This window comes from Peromyscus leucopus, chromosome 2 (assembly GCF_004664715.2).
Source record: "Peromyscus leucopus breed LL Stock chromosome 2, UCI_PerLeu_2.1, whole genome shotgun sequence".
In the NCBI taxonomy this organism is placed as follows: domain Eukaryota; kingdom Metazoa; phylum Chordata; class Mammalia; order Rodentia; family Cricetidae; genus Peromyscus; species Peromyscus leucopus.
The window spans coordinates 114866465-114883141 of NC_051064.1; the positions used below are offsets into that span (position 1 = coordinate 114866465).

General features: G+C 36.6%; 1 protein-coding gene across 2 annotated transcripts in view; it reads left to right on the plus strand.

Annotated features, from left to right (window-relative positions):
* Positions 1-16677, plus strand: part of Spata6 (spermatogenesis associated 6) — a 94693-nt gene that overhangs the window by 60625 nt on the left and 17391 nt on the right. For both annotated transcript variants that reach the window (XM_028889111.2, XM_037202815.1), the window contains 2 exons: positions 6696-6880; positions 10878-10977. In XM_028889111.2, the coding sequence (XP_028744944.1) occupies positions 6696-6880; positions 10878-10977 (285 nt within the window). The remainder of the gene's footprint in view (positions 1-6695; positions 6881-10877; positions 10978-16677) is intronic.

The window sequence follows — 16677 nt, forward strand, 5'->3', positions numbered from 1 at the left end:
TGCAGTCCCAGGCAGGCCTTGTGTATGTTGCCTCAGTCTCTGTGACTTCATATGTACACCAGCTCTGTAGTGTCTAAAGATATTGATTCCTTGGTGTCCTTTGTCACCTCTTGCTCTTAAACTCTTTCTCATCCTCTTCTGCAGAATTCCCTGAGCCCCAAGGGAAGGGATTTGATGGAGATATCCTGTTTAGGGTTGAGTGTTCCAATGTCTGTCACTCTGCATAATATCTGACTGTGAGTCTTTGTATTTGTTCCCATCTGCTGCAGGAGGAAGCTCTTCTGACGATAGTTGAGCAAAACATATGAGTATAACAATGTCACTAGCAGCCATTTTATTGCTATGTTCCTTTGGCAAAACAGTAGTATTTGGTTTTCCCTTAATGACTGGTCTATCTGGTCTCAGATACTTGGCCATCTAAACAGCATTGGGTATGAGATCTCTCCCATGGAGTGGACCTTAAGTCACATCAGATATTGTCTGGTTATTCCCAAAAGCTTTGTGTCATTGTTACACCAACTTATCTTGCAGGCAGATGACGTCACCATTGTAGATTGAAGGGTTTGTGGCTGAGATGGTGTTTACCTTTCTCCTCTGGTAGAATGATGAGTACCTTCTAGGACAATGAACTCTAGTCCATAGGGATGAAGTCTCTAGGTAGACAACAGCTCAACTTCTGTGTGTTCAGTGAGTTGTGTATGTATTATTTTCAGGAATACGGCCTTACTGTCAGTTTGTGGAGAACAACCAATAGCCTCGGCAATAGCTTGAATTGTTTGAGGGTTCCAATAGACCCCATTTGGCCAAGAATTGATCAAATGTAACTCATTCCTAGTACTGGATGCTTCATTTGGTTATGAGAGATGTCCAGTTTGGGCTGTCTCCCCCATTTCATTCAAATCACCTTCATGTACATGTATAGTTTACTTGTACTATATTAGGTTTCCATATGACCCCTCAAATGGACTTTAGTTTTAGCTGTCTCTGGCCATATTCCCTCCCTCATGCCTCTCTTCCTTTCTTCTCCCTATTTAATCCTCCAATTTCAGCCCCCAATGCCTGGCCATCCATAACTATGTATTCCAGCAGTTTTCAACCTGTGGGTCACAACCCCTTTGGGGGTCACATATCCTGCATATCAAATATTTATATTCTGATTCATAATAGTAACAAATTATAGTTATGAAGTAGCAATGAATAATTTTATGGTTGAGGGTCGCCACAACATGAGGAACTGTATTAAAGGGTTGCAGCATGAGGAAAGTTGAGAACCACTGATCTCTTCTATTTTCCTCTCTTAGGAAGAGCCATTCTCCCATCCCCATCCTTTACTCTATACATATCCTTGATGGTTATATAGATTATGACTTTCTTATCAATGACTTACAAGCTAACATCCACATACAAGTGAATTTTTGTCTTTCTATATACCATATTTGCAGACCATATTAGTCTTTCTTGGTCTGCATTATATCCAGGATGATTTTGTTTCTAGTCCCACCCATTTACCTCCAAATTTCATGATTTTCTATTTTTAATGGTTGGGTAATATTCTGTTATGCATATGTACCATTTTTTTTATTCATTCGTTCATTGACAGGCACCTAGTTTGTTTACAATTTCTGAGTATTTTAAAGCAGTAATGAGTAATGAGTAATAAAGAGCAAGTGTCTCTGTAGTAGGATGTAGTGTCCTTTGGGTATATGCCCAAGAGAGGTATAACTGGATCTTGAGGTAGATTTATTCCCATCTTCTTGAGGAACTGTCACACTGATTTCCACAGTGGCTATACAAGTTCGCACTTCCACCAACAATGGACTAGTATTCTCTTTACTCCACATCCTCTCCTGCATGAGCTGTCATTTGTTTTATTGATCTTAGCCATTCTGGCTAGTGTAAGATGAAATCTCGAAGTAGTTTTGAGTTGCATTTTCCTGACTAAGGATGTTAAACATTTTTAAAGTTTTTTTTTTTTTTTTTTTTTTAGCCATTTGTGGTACCTCTTTTGAGAATTCTCTGTTTAGATCTCTTCTCCATTTTTAATCAGGTTGTTTTCTTGATGTCCAGTGGGTTTATTTTTTAGTTCTTTATATATATTTTTATATTAGCCCTTTATCAGATGTGTAGTTGGTAAAAATCTTTTACCATTCTATAGCCACTTTTCCTGAAAGACAGTGTCCTTTGCCATAGAGAAACCTTCCAGTTTCATGAGGTCCCACTTATTAATTGTTCTTAGTGCTGGTGCTAACAGTATTTGGTCCAGAAAGCCTCTTCCTGTGGAGCAACCCCTTAACCTGACCTTTCTTTTAGTCCCTCTGCTTAATGGACAAGTTTCTGTTTTAATGCTCCAAGTATTTTTCCATTTTAACCTTATACCTATTAGGTTTTTTACTTTTTCTGACTCTATCTTTTAATTTCTGTTCTCAAAATGGATCTTTCCTGAGGACACCACTTTCTTCTCACCACTCCTCAGTTTATAAGAAATAAATGATAAAATGTATATATTTTCAGTATGGAACTTGATATTTACATATATACATTTATATTACAGCATATATGTATATTCATATACACACGTTTAGATCTACTTAACATCTATTATCTTACCTACCTGCTTGATGAGAACATTTAATCTTAGCATGTTTCACTTATTAAGTACATACATTTATCTATAGTCACTGTGCTGTGCAACAGACCTCTGCATTTCCTCTGTCTTCTCCACTTGAAACTCCATCCCTTTTGACTGAAGGCTTCCCCACCATCACCTTTGACAGCCATCATTTCATACACTCCTTCTATGAGTTTGATTTTTCAGATCCTAAAGGATAAGTGAGGTTAGAGTCCTTTGTCTTTCTCTGTCTGGCTTATTTAGCTTAATGACTTCAAGAATCATGCATTTTGTTTCAAATAACAGGATTCCCTTACTTTTTAAGGTCACATAATATTCCATTATATTTATCACATCTTCTCAGTTTTCATCCGTTGATGGATACAAATTGACTGTGTATGAGCTCATTACTTCTTACAAGTCTTTGCTAAATGCAGATAAAAGCCAGTGCAACTCATATTTCTTCCCAGCTATTTCCTTAGGGACATAAGCTTGCAAGTTATGTGATCTATTTTCCAACCTATCACAGGCAAGAGTTTTAATTTTTGCTGCTGTTTTATATGAATCTTAACTTTTCTATCCCCAAATATCTGTTCCCTTGCTAACTACTCCCAAGGAATACATAAATGAATATTTAGCTTTATGTTAAGGCCAGTATATTAAAATATCAACTTTTGAATTGCTCAGGGTAATGCTATTTGTTATACAAATAAGGCTTTAACTTCAGAAGCTAAATATAGTAGAGATTTAATTTTTAATCATTTAACAAGTAGAAGGTGCTTCTGAACTTCTATTTGTTCTATGCAATAACCCATTTTGGCTCTCCTTTAGTCTGGGGTCTCACAGGCCCCTTTGTAGGCACAGAGGTCTCTGGTTTCTGAGAGCCTGGTCTTGAAATGGACACTCGTCTGTTTTGTTGTCAAGAACTTGTCACAGTTCCTCTCCTGATGCAAAGATTGCTTCTTAGCAATATACCTACTCTGCAGGAGGACAAGATGAGTTGTGACAGATGTCTCTAGTGGCTTCTGTTGCATTCTAGACATGAACATGAGTTGTGGTGGATATCTAGTGGCTTCCATTGCATTCTAGACATGAACACAAGTTGTAGCAGATGTCAAGTGGCTTCTGTCTCATTCTACTTATGAACTTTTCTCTCCCCTTGGACAAGGATTTTGTGTCTGAATCTATCACGTTAAAAAGAAAAATGTAACAAATCTAATAATCTCCACTCTTGTTGGTATTTCACAGTAATGTGGATATTCACAGGATTCATGTGTATTTAGGCTATAATAAATATCAGGGATGATAGACATAATGCTTTATCATTCTGCTCATCAACTTTCTATTAGTTTAAACTTTTTTAAGATTTTATTTTATCTGATGAGTGTTTCACCTATGTGTGCACCATTTGCATGCTTTTTGTTCATGAAAGTCAGAAGAGCATCAGATCTCGTGGAATTTAAGGGGAATTATGGTGAGAGAGGCACACTGGATTCTACCATCTCCTAAAGACCTCCCCAGTAGGCCCCACCCTTAATGGTTTTACCACCTCCTGATTATTTCTGAGGATTAAACTTTTATCACATGTGCTTTTGCCCAGCATGTGAGAATCAGTTTATAGCAGCTAAAAGCTAAAGGGTCTGACATGATCAAGGCGAACTGGAAAAGCATCTTGATGACCTTGAGCTCTCTTGTTCTAATGTGTCATTGGTAAACTGTCATTTAAAAATGAGCAGACAATTGAAGATTATTAATGTTCTGTAACTAGCCTATGTAAAAGCCTTATTACATATGAAATGTTTAAATTTGGCTCCGAAGGAACATGTAGCAACCTGATACAAACCCATGAAAGTCTGTCAGTATTGGTTGATTATACTGAGGACTGATCCAGATTATTGGTTGTTTCAAATTTAGGACTTGAATCTGTGATGCTAACAGGTCAGAGGTGAGCTCTCCAGGCGGCAGTTTGCCTATAAAGAAAGAAAGCAGGCAAACAACAACCAAATCCAAAACACAAGCCAAGAAACAACAATCTGAGAAGTAACAGTAACTCATTGCTATGGCAGTGAGCACAGCCAACGTTCTCTCTCTGGGCCTTGCTCAAAGATGAGTTTAGTAATTTACACGTGTTCATGTACAATAAACTTTCTCCTATAGACTCATAAAATACCAGAGAGATACATTGTAGAGCCATTATCAGTGCACTGCCAACCTTCAAGTCTAATCAACACATGAAAATATTACTAAAAGGGTTCTGCAATCCTAGAAGACTGTGAACTTAGCTTTGGACTTAGTTTAACAAACTCACTGCAGGAGTTATTTCACCATGGCAGCTAGAGAGACCTCTGAGAATGGAGGCTGAAAGATTGAGAGGATCTCAGAGGGAGGAGCTATTTCTGCAATCAGGCTTCTATCTGAGTCTAAGATCCTTGGATCTATAGACTTTTGTGGGCATTGGGTTGTCAACTGCTAATTCACCAGATGATTCCCTCAATAGCTGTATGCTTTGATAATCACAAGGGAAGCTTTTTAGGACATAGGTTAAGAGTTGATATTTATGGGGTTTGCAGTCATGAACATTTTAATGGAGAGCTTTCAGTGAAAAATCTAGCTTATATATAAAATTTTATGGTTAATAAACACAAGCTAAGTTTACTGTAATAATAGGTGAACAGTGATGGAAAGGACCATCTCTTCTGAGAAGGTCATTGCTTGTCTAGACAAAGAGAAGAATCAGTATTATTTTGAGAAGAGTACCCAATTGATGATTGAGCCTTCTGCTGTTCAGGTAGATCATTATGGGAAGGTCTTGAGATAAGTAACGAAGCTATTCACTGGTTTACAGCCTTGTTTTCCTGGCTAAAAGTTCCTTGAGGAAGTTAGGAGAAAGTCATGTGGAACGAAAGTGGACCTTAGTTCTTCACGTAGTTAAGCCATATGGATGCAGGTATTCTAGGCTCTCTTATTTCACTAAGTTATATGTTTTAACCTTAATATGTTGCACATTGTTAGATCTATTGAACTCAACATGACAAACTCCAATTACATCTACTTTTCTTCAACTATTGTAATTTTGTCTCTTTATGTCTGAATAAAACTTTATTGTGTATATGCCCCACGTCTTCTTTATTCATCCACCCATCTGTTAATGGACACAGACTGATTCCCTAACATGATCATTGTGTTTTCAGGTTTTTATTACTATGTTCTCCTTACTGTGAGGTCCCTGCTGACTGTTCTTGTTAAAAGGATTCCTTTGCATCTGTTCCCATTCCACCCACCATCATTTCTGATCTTCTTCCTTGTTTCAGTTCTTCTCCTTGAACTTAATACTCCTTGGAATGCTTCATATTTTATTTATTTATCTTGTTCTGTGTTTGTCTTAAAGCTATTTATCCTTAATAAAATTCTACTCGACTATAAGATCTACAATTGTACAAATTTGTTAATTTGTCTGTCTTGATTTATGTATTTGGCCATTCTCAGAAGCAATGAGTGAAGGCTATAGGGAGAATTTGAATTGTACTTGCTTGACCCTCATAGCTAAACTAAGCAATCAATGGTTTATTCATATACATTCTTTATTTTATATATACCAGTCTAGATACTTACCCCACCCCTACTCAAAAATGTTTTGAGATAATAAAATTGTATCATGTTGTAACTACCTAGACATGACCTGAACAAACACAATAGATATGCTTAAGTGGATGGGGGAAAGTCCAGAAAGCCTCATCCATACACAAAGAACTACAGGCAACTAAATAATACTCAGAGTAGGAGAAATAGTCTTATCAAGTGAAGAGCATACCAATTAATTATCCATACCAGTAGTCAATAGGCTGACTGGTGTTTTTATTTATTTAGTAATATATATGGAACAATAATTAATGAAAATGAGACCATAAATTTCAAAGAGAGCAAGGCGAGAGGTACATAGAAACATTTGGTGAAAGGAAAGAGGTGGAAATATATAATTACAATTTCCAAAAATAAAAGAAATAATTAAAAATCATAAATATATTGTACCCATTTTATATAATATGTATGTATGTATAGAGAGATAAACATATATTTTTAAAAACAGGTTATCAGGACACCACATGGGAGAGACTTTGAGGATCCCTTCGAAAGATGTGAGGAATATCTGAGCCCGAGGACATGTAGTAAGCCCCAGCATTCTGCAAGGACCTTACTAGTTCATTCAGCACCCTCCACAACACCAAAGCATTGTCCAAGCCCTGTGCTAAATAGAGCCTCTCTCAGGGAAAGGTAAGTGTAGCTTCTGTCTTTCCTCATCTTTTCTTTTTGAACAGAAAGATCATTTGCTCGAGGCCAGCCTGATCTGTGCTTTTCATCTTTTGAATATTTGGCAATAGAAACAGAAAACTGCATATTCATATGATGTAATTATTTATAAAATTAAATGTTGATTTCCAGGCTTACTTAAATTGTTTGGAATAGATTATATATTGTGTTTCTATTTCTCCCTAGCACAGTTCACTTGAAGTGAGTTTGTTAGCCAGATCTGGGCTCTACTCCTAATTAGTTAATGTAATTCTTAAAGTGAAAATCTGAATTGTGATAGGTTGTTTTAGTAAACCCATAGTGATTTATTATTATTGATTTTCCCTAAGTATAGAAATAGCCTAGGCTGACTTTTCTGATTATTCTTAATAGTGAAGTATGGCTTGTTTTGTGGCATCTGGCTTCTCATTTACCTCCTGCCAGCAACCCAGTAGAATGTAAATCATGGGAAGAGTCAAATTCTTCCTCTGGAAATACTTACATCCCAAGTCAGAATGGTTGCTATAAATGGGCATGGAAAAAAACCCACTATTTTTATATAAAGCTATTCTTTTCCCATTCAAAAATTAGGTTATTTAAAAACTTTTACAGAAAAATTGAAATTTGGGAGATATACTTTTAACACCTTGACTCTCACATTCCATGGTTACAGATGGCATAAAAACGTAGTCCCTGAATTCTTAAAACATATTAAGTTCATTCACCAGACATAATTACAATGATTTTAATTAGCCATAGATACTATATCAATAGTCAGGCTGAAAACAGCTATTGTGAACAAGATTATGGTTGATGCATTAAAACATTCTGTTCTAAATAGATTTATCAGTTTCCTCATTAAGTTTGTAAGCATTTGTCCTGGAGGGGGAGAGGGAGAGGAAGAGAATGTGAGTATGTGTGTGATGTTGGCTTCTTGATACTGAAATGCAGAATATTTTTAATTTGTTTTTTGAGAATTTCATGCATGCATGCTACATTTACAGCATTCCCTCCCTCTCCCTCCTGAAGACTTCTCCACATCTCCCCTGCTCCCTCTTAAATTCATGACTTCTTCCTCCATAATCATTATTGTTACACACACATTTGTGTGCATACATACTAGTGTATTTAGTGTTGCTTATATGTACATATGTTTAGGCCTTGGGGTTATGTAACCTAGAGGGGCCTCTTCCCTGGAGAAATCTGATTCTCCCTCCCCTTAGTGGCCACTGATTTCCTGTAACTCTTCATCTAGAATTGGAGCCTTGGAAAATTTCCCCCATTTATGTTGGCATATTTCCCAGTACTGTCATTATACAGGTCTTGTTCATGCAACCCTATTTCTGAGATTTCATGTGTGCATCCCTTTTATGTCTAGAAGACCCTCCCTTGCAAATAGGCATCCTGGTGCTCTGGCACTCAAGATCTTCCCGCTCCCTTTTCTGACATACTCCCTGAGCTTAAGTGTAGGGGTTGTATTGTAGACCAATTGGAGCCAGGCACCCTGCTTCAGTTGTTCTCTACATTTTAACCAATTTTGATTGATGCCACTTCTAGTTCATTAGAATGCCTAAGGGGAATGGTATTGTGATATAGGAGAGCTCTCATGTGTTGTGTGTGTACTGGCACACACACACACACACACACACACACACAACCCACACACACGGACCTGAGTTATTTTATCTGTGTATACAATGTTAGCTCTCTGTATATTCTTAATTGAATATAGCTAAAATTAGCTGTCCAATTATATTTCAGTGGAAGATATATCTTAAGAGTAAATATAACTATTTACATTCTCTCTCTTGCACCTTCTCTCAAGTTTTATGAGACCTTGTTTCACTCTGTAACCTCAGCTAACCTGGAAATTGCTATCTAGACCAGACTGGCCTAACTTTGTCTAACCTATCTTCATGTGTCTGCCTAGAGAAGAATTAGGATACTTTATTTTCATGACAAATAAATGTGGTTAAGCTTTTTGCTAAAAAAAAATATTAATATTCAACATTGCCTGTTTTACTTGATTCAGTGAAAATAGGGCACATTTAAAATACATGGTGAATTAGTTTGAACTCACCATCATGAGTTAAAATTTTATTAATGTATTTGTGACAAGCACTGTATTTTTCCCCAAGCATTATATTTTACCCACCAATGTGTAACACCTCTATTTTGATGGATTTAATCTATAAAGGACATGCACCTAGTATTCAACTCATATTACTAAGAGCAAAACATTTTCTTCTGTTCAGGACTGGGTAGCCCTCTTTAAATGGATGGCAGTCTCAGGTTTGGTGTTTCTAGGTAACTAGCAATAGATTCACAAGTGTTCGCACAGTCCACTGTAGTCAGTTACAAATGAAACTGAACCAAATGTATATTGTATATCCCAGGCCAAATTGGAAGTTTTGTCTAGAAGTCGGATGTTAGAGACACAGCTTCCGAAATTTATATATGTAGTGTTCATTAAAATTATATTTTTTCTAAGTTTGCAGTAAGATGCTAACCCTTGATCATTTTTTTTTTTTTATAAACAGATTTTAAAAACTTTATTTCTTTAGGCCAATGAGTTCTTATTTTAGTCCAGGTGCTTTTTTTCTTTTCACTTACTTAAAAAATACCTCCAGAAATTGCCATGCCATAAAATCGCTTCCATTTTGATTGTAAGTATTTCAGAAGCATCTCTAAGTATAAATATTATAATGACTCCAAATTTGTTTTATACTTTACAGTGTTACTAAAGTCAGACTTAGATATTAGCATGACTAATTAAAAGGGAATTGGTGCCCTTTTAAATCATACTTAAGTTTTTTCTTTTGTAAATCATATTAAAGATTATGAGGCAAGCATTCCTTATGCCATAGCACAGACTAGTGGATCTGTTCATAGTGCTGTTGGGAGACCCTGGAGTTGCACAGTTGGATTTCAGGTTTCCACAATGGGCTTCATGTACTAAAATAATTGTTCTGCCAATTCATTTGCATAGGTGAAGCTAATCTTCCTTTTATCTATGTGAGGGATTGTTTGGGATTATCTATTAAATTGATTGTCTATTGATTATGTCCTTTAAAGTATATCATTTAAACCATTTACCTACTTAATAATCTGTTCTTTGTGTAATAATTTAGTATTCTAATTTTGTAAGTATAAGCTGAGAACAAAAAGTAATATATTAACACACTTCCTATTTCTTTATAGGGGAGTTATCAATAACACTTCAAATATATGCATTATAATTAAGGGGATCAGGACATTTTCATGATAACCTGAATAAAATAAAATAGATTAATTATACGAATGTCAAGTTTGAATTAAGGAAGAGCAGAATGAAAAGAAATAGATGTTTTATTTCTTCTCTGACATTTTAAATCCCAATACACAGACTCTAATTAAAGTTATACTTTTCTCATCTATATTTAAATACTTTATTCTTTTAAAAATATGATTCTGATGGTGGATAGTGAGGTGATAGCACCTTTGTTGAGAAGGGACCATTTTATTCCTATTCTGAAAGAGTGGAAATGGAAATGTGAATAGGTTCTAAATATTATTTTCATTTCTTATGTATATTTTGCTTATTTCATAAAGTTGGTGGGTTGCAGCTTCCTGTTTCTTCCACATAGTTCCAGAATATATTAAATTATTAGAGAGTGAGTGCCAATTTTAAAGACATCATGCATGGAATTATTGTTCTGATGTGATTCATTTAGACATAAGTACTGAAGAGTGATGTGTCAAAATCATTTTAAAGTGATCAGATATGTAGGTATAGTCTACCAAATACACGTCAAAATAATTACTAAGATTTTTTTTAGACATTGTAGAAAATTGATAGGGTAGCTGAGAATAAGTGTCTGAATAAGTTATTTCTCCTCATTGTTGGCCAAAGGAAGAAATTATATTATTTTAAACTTATAAAGTTTGGAGACAGTTTTGTTTCTTTCCTCTCTTTAAAAGTTACTCTTCTTTGTGTCCACAGATTCCACTCTGATTGGTGTTCACCTTCAAATTGTGATGAGATCCATGACCGGGTAAAAGATGTCTTGAAATCACATCAGGCTCATGCAAGACATATATGTGTTAGTTTCTAATATTTTCTCTTTATTAAAGACTTTCTAATAGGCTCCCCAAACCAGCCAAGGTGCTTACAGGTTGTGATTCTTAGTAATGGGGGAGGAAAGAACATTCTCTGATAGAATCGCTGGGTTTGCTACAAGCCACATAACTAACTTCCTGCTTGGACAGATTCATACAAAATGCCTTTTGATTATTATTTTTATGTATTTTATAACTTTTATTTATTTTTTTGTTTGAGTGTTTGTGTGTGTGTGTGTGTGTGCGCGTGCGCGCGCACAGGTGCATATATATGCTCTGACACATGAAGTCAGAGAACAACTTTGATGGAGTCACATCATGAATTCTCTCCTTGAACCATGTGTACCCTGATTTTGTCAGGATCAGAATCAGGTGATCAGGGCTCGGAGCGAGTGCCTTTACTGGCTGAGCTGTCTTGAGGTCCTAGGGTTTTCTGTTGTTATTTCATGTTTTACTATTATACTAGATATTGAACATTGATCATCTGAACTATAAGCATTTTTAGTCATTATTATCTTATAAAAAGTCACTGAACAGTTACTTCATAATAGTCGTTTCTAGGTTTTAATAATGTGGGAAGACTTATTTGTGATTCAGTGAGAAGATTTCCGTTTGGTGAAGGTACATTTGATTCCATAGGCAGACAAGGAAGGAAGGGGATGTGTGGAGTACCTTTTGTTAATCATTTGTCGAGCTGATTTACAAGTCAATAAATATACAAAAGAAAGAAGAGCAGGTCAGGTTTTAGCTTCATTTTAGGGAAAAGCAATGCAATGTTTTTCAAGATAAACAAATCCATTTATATTTGTGGTAACTTAAAGTTATTTATAACAGTATAATATTTTTGTATTAGGTTTTAAAATTTTATTCATTTTAAAGAATTACTTGTCATAGTTTATATTTTTCAAGTCATATCAGTTTTCTTTTAAAAAATAAAAATCTAGCATTTTAATGAAGATTTTTGTACCTCTTGTTTAGATTAATTAAAATTTATATTTTTTCACTTTTTGCTACTTTAGTTATTCAGTTTTAAAAACTATTCTGTTATTAATTGGCCTATTGCTCTAAGTTGCATACACTTAGAGCAATATTATTTAGGACAAATTATTTCTTTGATGACTTTTCTAATAGTATTGAGATGTAAAAACATTGAACTCTTTGTATGTTTATTATCATACATGTTATTTCTACATTCTCTAATAATTTAATATTCCCTGAAATGTAGAAATAGCTTAAAAATGTACGTATTTCTACATTTCTAAAACCCAAGAAGTTATCCTTGTTCACAAAGTAACAGTTATCTGCTTTTGGTTCATATTTATCCTATTCCTCATCATATACGAGCAGTGAGAAACTGAGACTTTAAATTGGAATCCATAGTATTTCCAGCAGTATCAAATTGAAGTGCTTAGATATAATCCTACCAAAATATTTGTGGGCTGTGTGTGGTGTGAAGGGGCAAACACACAGGAAAGAAGAAGAGTGAAAAGAGCAGTGTGCCAGTCTGACAGAATGCAGGATTCGGTATTTGAAATCTCGGTGAGCTTTAGACCCCATGACACCCTGATTTCACTTCTTTTTGGTGCTGAGTATGAACACCAGAGTCCTGTGAACTACATTAGGGAGATGCTCGCCAGTGACCTATGTTCCCAGGCCACTTGATGTTATCTTTAATTTTTTTTATTTTTATTTTATATGGAAGAGCATTTTGCCTGAATGTAGTATTTATATCATGTATGTGCCTGGCGCCCAGAGAGAGCAGAAGAGGGTACTGAATACCCTGGACCTGGAGTTATGGAGGGATCTAAGCCACTGTTTGGGTGCTGGTAACTGAAGTAGGCCCTCTGTGTGAGGAGCAAGTACCTTTAACTGTTGAGCCATTTCTCCAGCTAATTTTTGATTTTGTCTTAATCAAAACTCCAGCATACTTTAAAATACCAGATATTGACAAGCAGATTCTAAAAGACACATAGAAAAACAAAGCGACTTCTAGAATCCAAACAAGGATCAGTGAGGTGACTCAGCAAGTAAAGGTACTTGCTGCCAGATCTGCCAACTTGAGTTCAGGCCCTGGAAACTCATGTAGTTAAGGGGACAACCTACTCCTGAGAGTTTTCTTTGACTTCCATACGTGTGTGATGGCACATGTGTATATGAGCACACATGTACACACATATGCAAGGCATACATGCATGTGATAAGTAAATAATACAATGAATTTAATTTTTAATAATCTCATACATGTATACAATGAAATACGATCATATATAACCTCTTATTCCCCCTCTGACTCCTCCTACTTGTCTCCAACATAACTCCTTCTAACCTCATGTCTACTCCTTAACAAAAATAACTCACTAAGTCCACTTTTATGTGTACTCTGCACAGGAGTGTGGGAAACCTGCTAGTGGCTACACCTTCCAAGAACAATGATTCTCCCTTCCCCAGCAAGTATCCACTGCCAATAGAAATTCTTCTGAAAAGAAAAAAGGTGGAAGACTTGCCATCTGGCCTTAGCAGTTTCCTGCATTGAGGACAGTGTAGCATTCACTAAAGCCACAGACGTATCAAATGAGTAGAGCAGAGATTTTGCAGATTGATCTACACAAATGCTGTTGCTGGTAGGTGAAAAGGGGACCCAGCCAGTGGAGGGAGCCCCAGGAATCTCCTGTCCCTGCTCCCCAGTGCTGAGGTCACAGGTGTGCCACCACTGCTGGTGTTGCTTACACTGGTGCTGGGGTTGAACTTGGGTCCTCTTGCTTTCAAGGCAGGCTGTCTCCCCACCCAACACTTTGTATTTTTGTCTTGTGAACAAATGGTTCCAAATGAAAATAAAACAAAACAACTCAGACAACCCAGCAGCAACAAAAAAAGAAAATTGCCTTGCCCCATAATTCACAACATATCAAAAGACCTTGTGTATTACAATATCTTCAAAGGAAAGCATAGAGAAAATATGGACAATTTGAATTTAGCAAGGAATTTTTTTGACATGGCACAACCCATGCCAGACAAAAACAACTTAAATTGGACCTTACAAAGTTTATAAATGTTTGCCTCATGAAAAGCACTGGTAAAAGAATGGAAAGCCTTAGTCTGGGCGAAGATATTTTCAACAGGGCCTGGACTTGATCCCCAGACCCATGTGGGGTGGAGAGGAGGAATAAGGACTAGCCAAAGCTCACACCACAAGTGATCATCATGTTCTCTTTGGTGTCATGTGATGTGAAGGATTCTCTGTGATGTTGTCACCTTAGTCTAACTTGAGAAAGGAATTGTTGAGAAGACTAGAGATCAAAATACAGCTAGAAGCTAATGTCACTGCACTGTACTGCTGGGAGAGTCTTAGCTTTGCTGAGTGTACCCTGGTTATGTCAGATGTTCACATTAAGAGACTCTCAATGAAAGAGGGCACTTCCGTGTGCGGCTCTGTATCATCTTTGCAACTTTTTTGTAAATTTATAATTGTGTTCCAGATTTTAAAAGGTAAAACATTATTGACAGTTTCATTTAAGCCCTCTCAGTTTTAACAAGAGCTGCTGTGATTCCAGGTTTCCTTTCCTCTCCCAGGAAGGAAATTCTTTTGCTTGCTCAGTACAGAATTCACTTCCTTCTATTTTGGCAGGATTTCTGCTTTAGTACCTCCCTCACTCTGCAGTTTCCGGTGCTCATCATGGAGGGGCAGTAAGCGCAGTATTGCACCCATGGAGTCTCACTGGATGTTGCTCCTTAGGTCTTTCATTTTGTCTGTGTAGCACAGGGGATTATCAAACCCCTGTGATTTCGCTGTCCCCCAGCTGTGGAGCTGTTTAACAAAGCATAGAGTCTTGGCATTTGTTCTATGTTCAAAAGCCATGGATGCTCCCAGTAGAAAGCCAGCTATGGTACCTCTTTGGGGTTATGTCCTCTGGAGACTCTTCTCACCACAATTACAGTTGTTTGAGCAGCTTTGTGGTGCTTTTAAATAGCAGAAGAGTTAATGTAATTGGTCTACTCCATCCTATTCAGAAGGAGGAGACTTTCACTCCACTTTTTAAAATTAATTATTTGCCTCTGACTTACTGGGATGTGAAATAATGCTGTTCATGTTGGCTTATGCTAGGCACTAATTTCAATGCAGTCCAGCAGCAAGCAGAGTACAAACTTATAATTTCCTGCCTGTGTAAATTCATATAGCGTCCCCTCCCCAAGTAGCTCTGCACTCTGCACAGCACTGTGCAAAGCTCAGAGGCTCTTCTCATGAAATCACATTTTCTCCACATAAAGAGCATACAGTGTTTTAATAAACCACTGAATGAATATGAAACAGTAAAAAAGAAAACAGTGTGCTACAGCATGCAATTAAGTGTATGAATAAAAAGCATAAGCATGGATTATTGTTCTCTCAGAGAAAAACTGAAATTGGCATATAGGAATAGTAAGATTTACTAGAGGCTAGGCCCTGTGCACAAATTAGTCTATTTTTCCTTTCAATAATCTTGTAAATTAAGTATTATTAGGTAATAAGTAGTATTTCAAAGATGAGGATACCCAGAAAGGTTAAGTAACATATATAAGGTTACACAGCTACTGTAGACGCTTTTAACCAGGACTGGAATTCAGGTGACATCCTTCATCTTAACCATTCCATTCTATGGTGATGAGTACTAAGTGCAGCCACATACACATAAGCCCAGAGATGTGGTCAAGCTTACACATGTAAAAATATATTCCCTTAAGAGCCATAGATATATCCATGCTCAAAGGGAAGTCAGTCTGAATACAGCAAACATGGCCACTGACCTACTTGTTGTAACAGGATTTTTTTTTTCCTTTCTGGTAAGGAAATTAATTTGGTAGCAGTGAGTGGGAAGTTGGTTTAGGGCAAGAATTAGAGTTGTGAATGAGACTTACCAAAGCAGTGTGATGGAGGAATCAATCAGAAAAGATGTGATTTGCCAGGAAATATTGTAGTTTAGATTTGATAGTTTGGAATTGAAATATACATTTAGTTGGAATTTATTGAATTGCCACTTTATGCCAGGCACTAAACTAAGTGATATTTTATGCTGACTTTGGAACCAGACTTTTGTCAAAGATATTTCTTTAATTTCTTCATAGATGTTACAGATTTTTGTATATTTAGTATATGTAGAATGCTTACAAGGACAGCCATGTAATAAGTATTTAGTAAATCTTGTTCTTTAAAATCATGCACTTCCCAACTGCTCTGGGGCTTGCAGTGCTTCATAAACTCAGACCTTCTGGAGCCCAAGCAGTGGTCTGACTCCCCGGATGGACCAAACCTGACCATTGCCTTTGCATCCTCACATTTGGCACCTGGGTCCTCTCTCCTCCATACCCAAAGGAAGCCTGAAGTAGGTGCTAAAAGAGGTAAACCCAGGATGGAGAGTTGTATTAATGCCTAAGAGTTCTTGTTGCTCTTGAACATGACCTGAGTTCGATTCCCAGCACCCACATCATGGCTCACAACCATTCATAACTTCTGTTCCAGGGGGATCCAACACCTTTTGACCTCCAAGGGTACCAGGCACAAGGCACACACATAACATACACATGTAGGGAAAAGAAAAGAAAAAAAAAAACCACTAGCAACAATAACAACAACAACAACAACAACAACAACAAAAAAAACATAAGATAAAATAAGTCTTAAAAACAAAACAAAACAAAAAAACAAACAA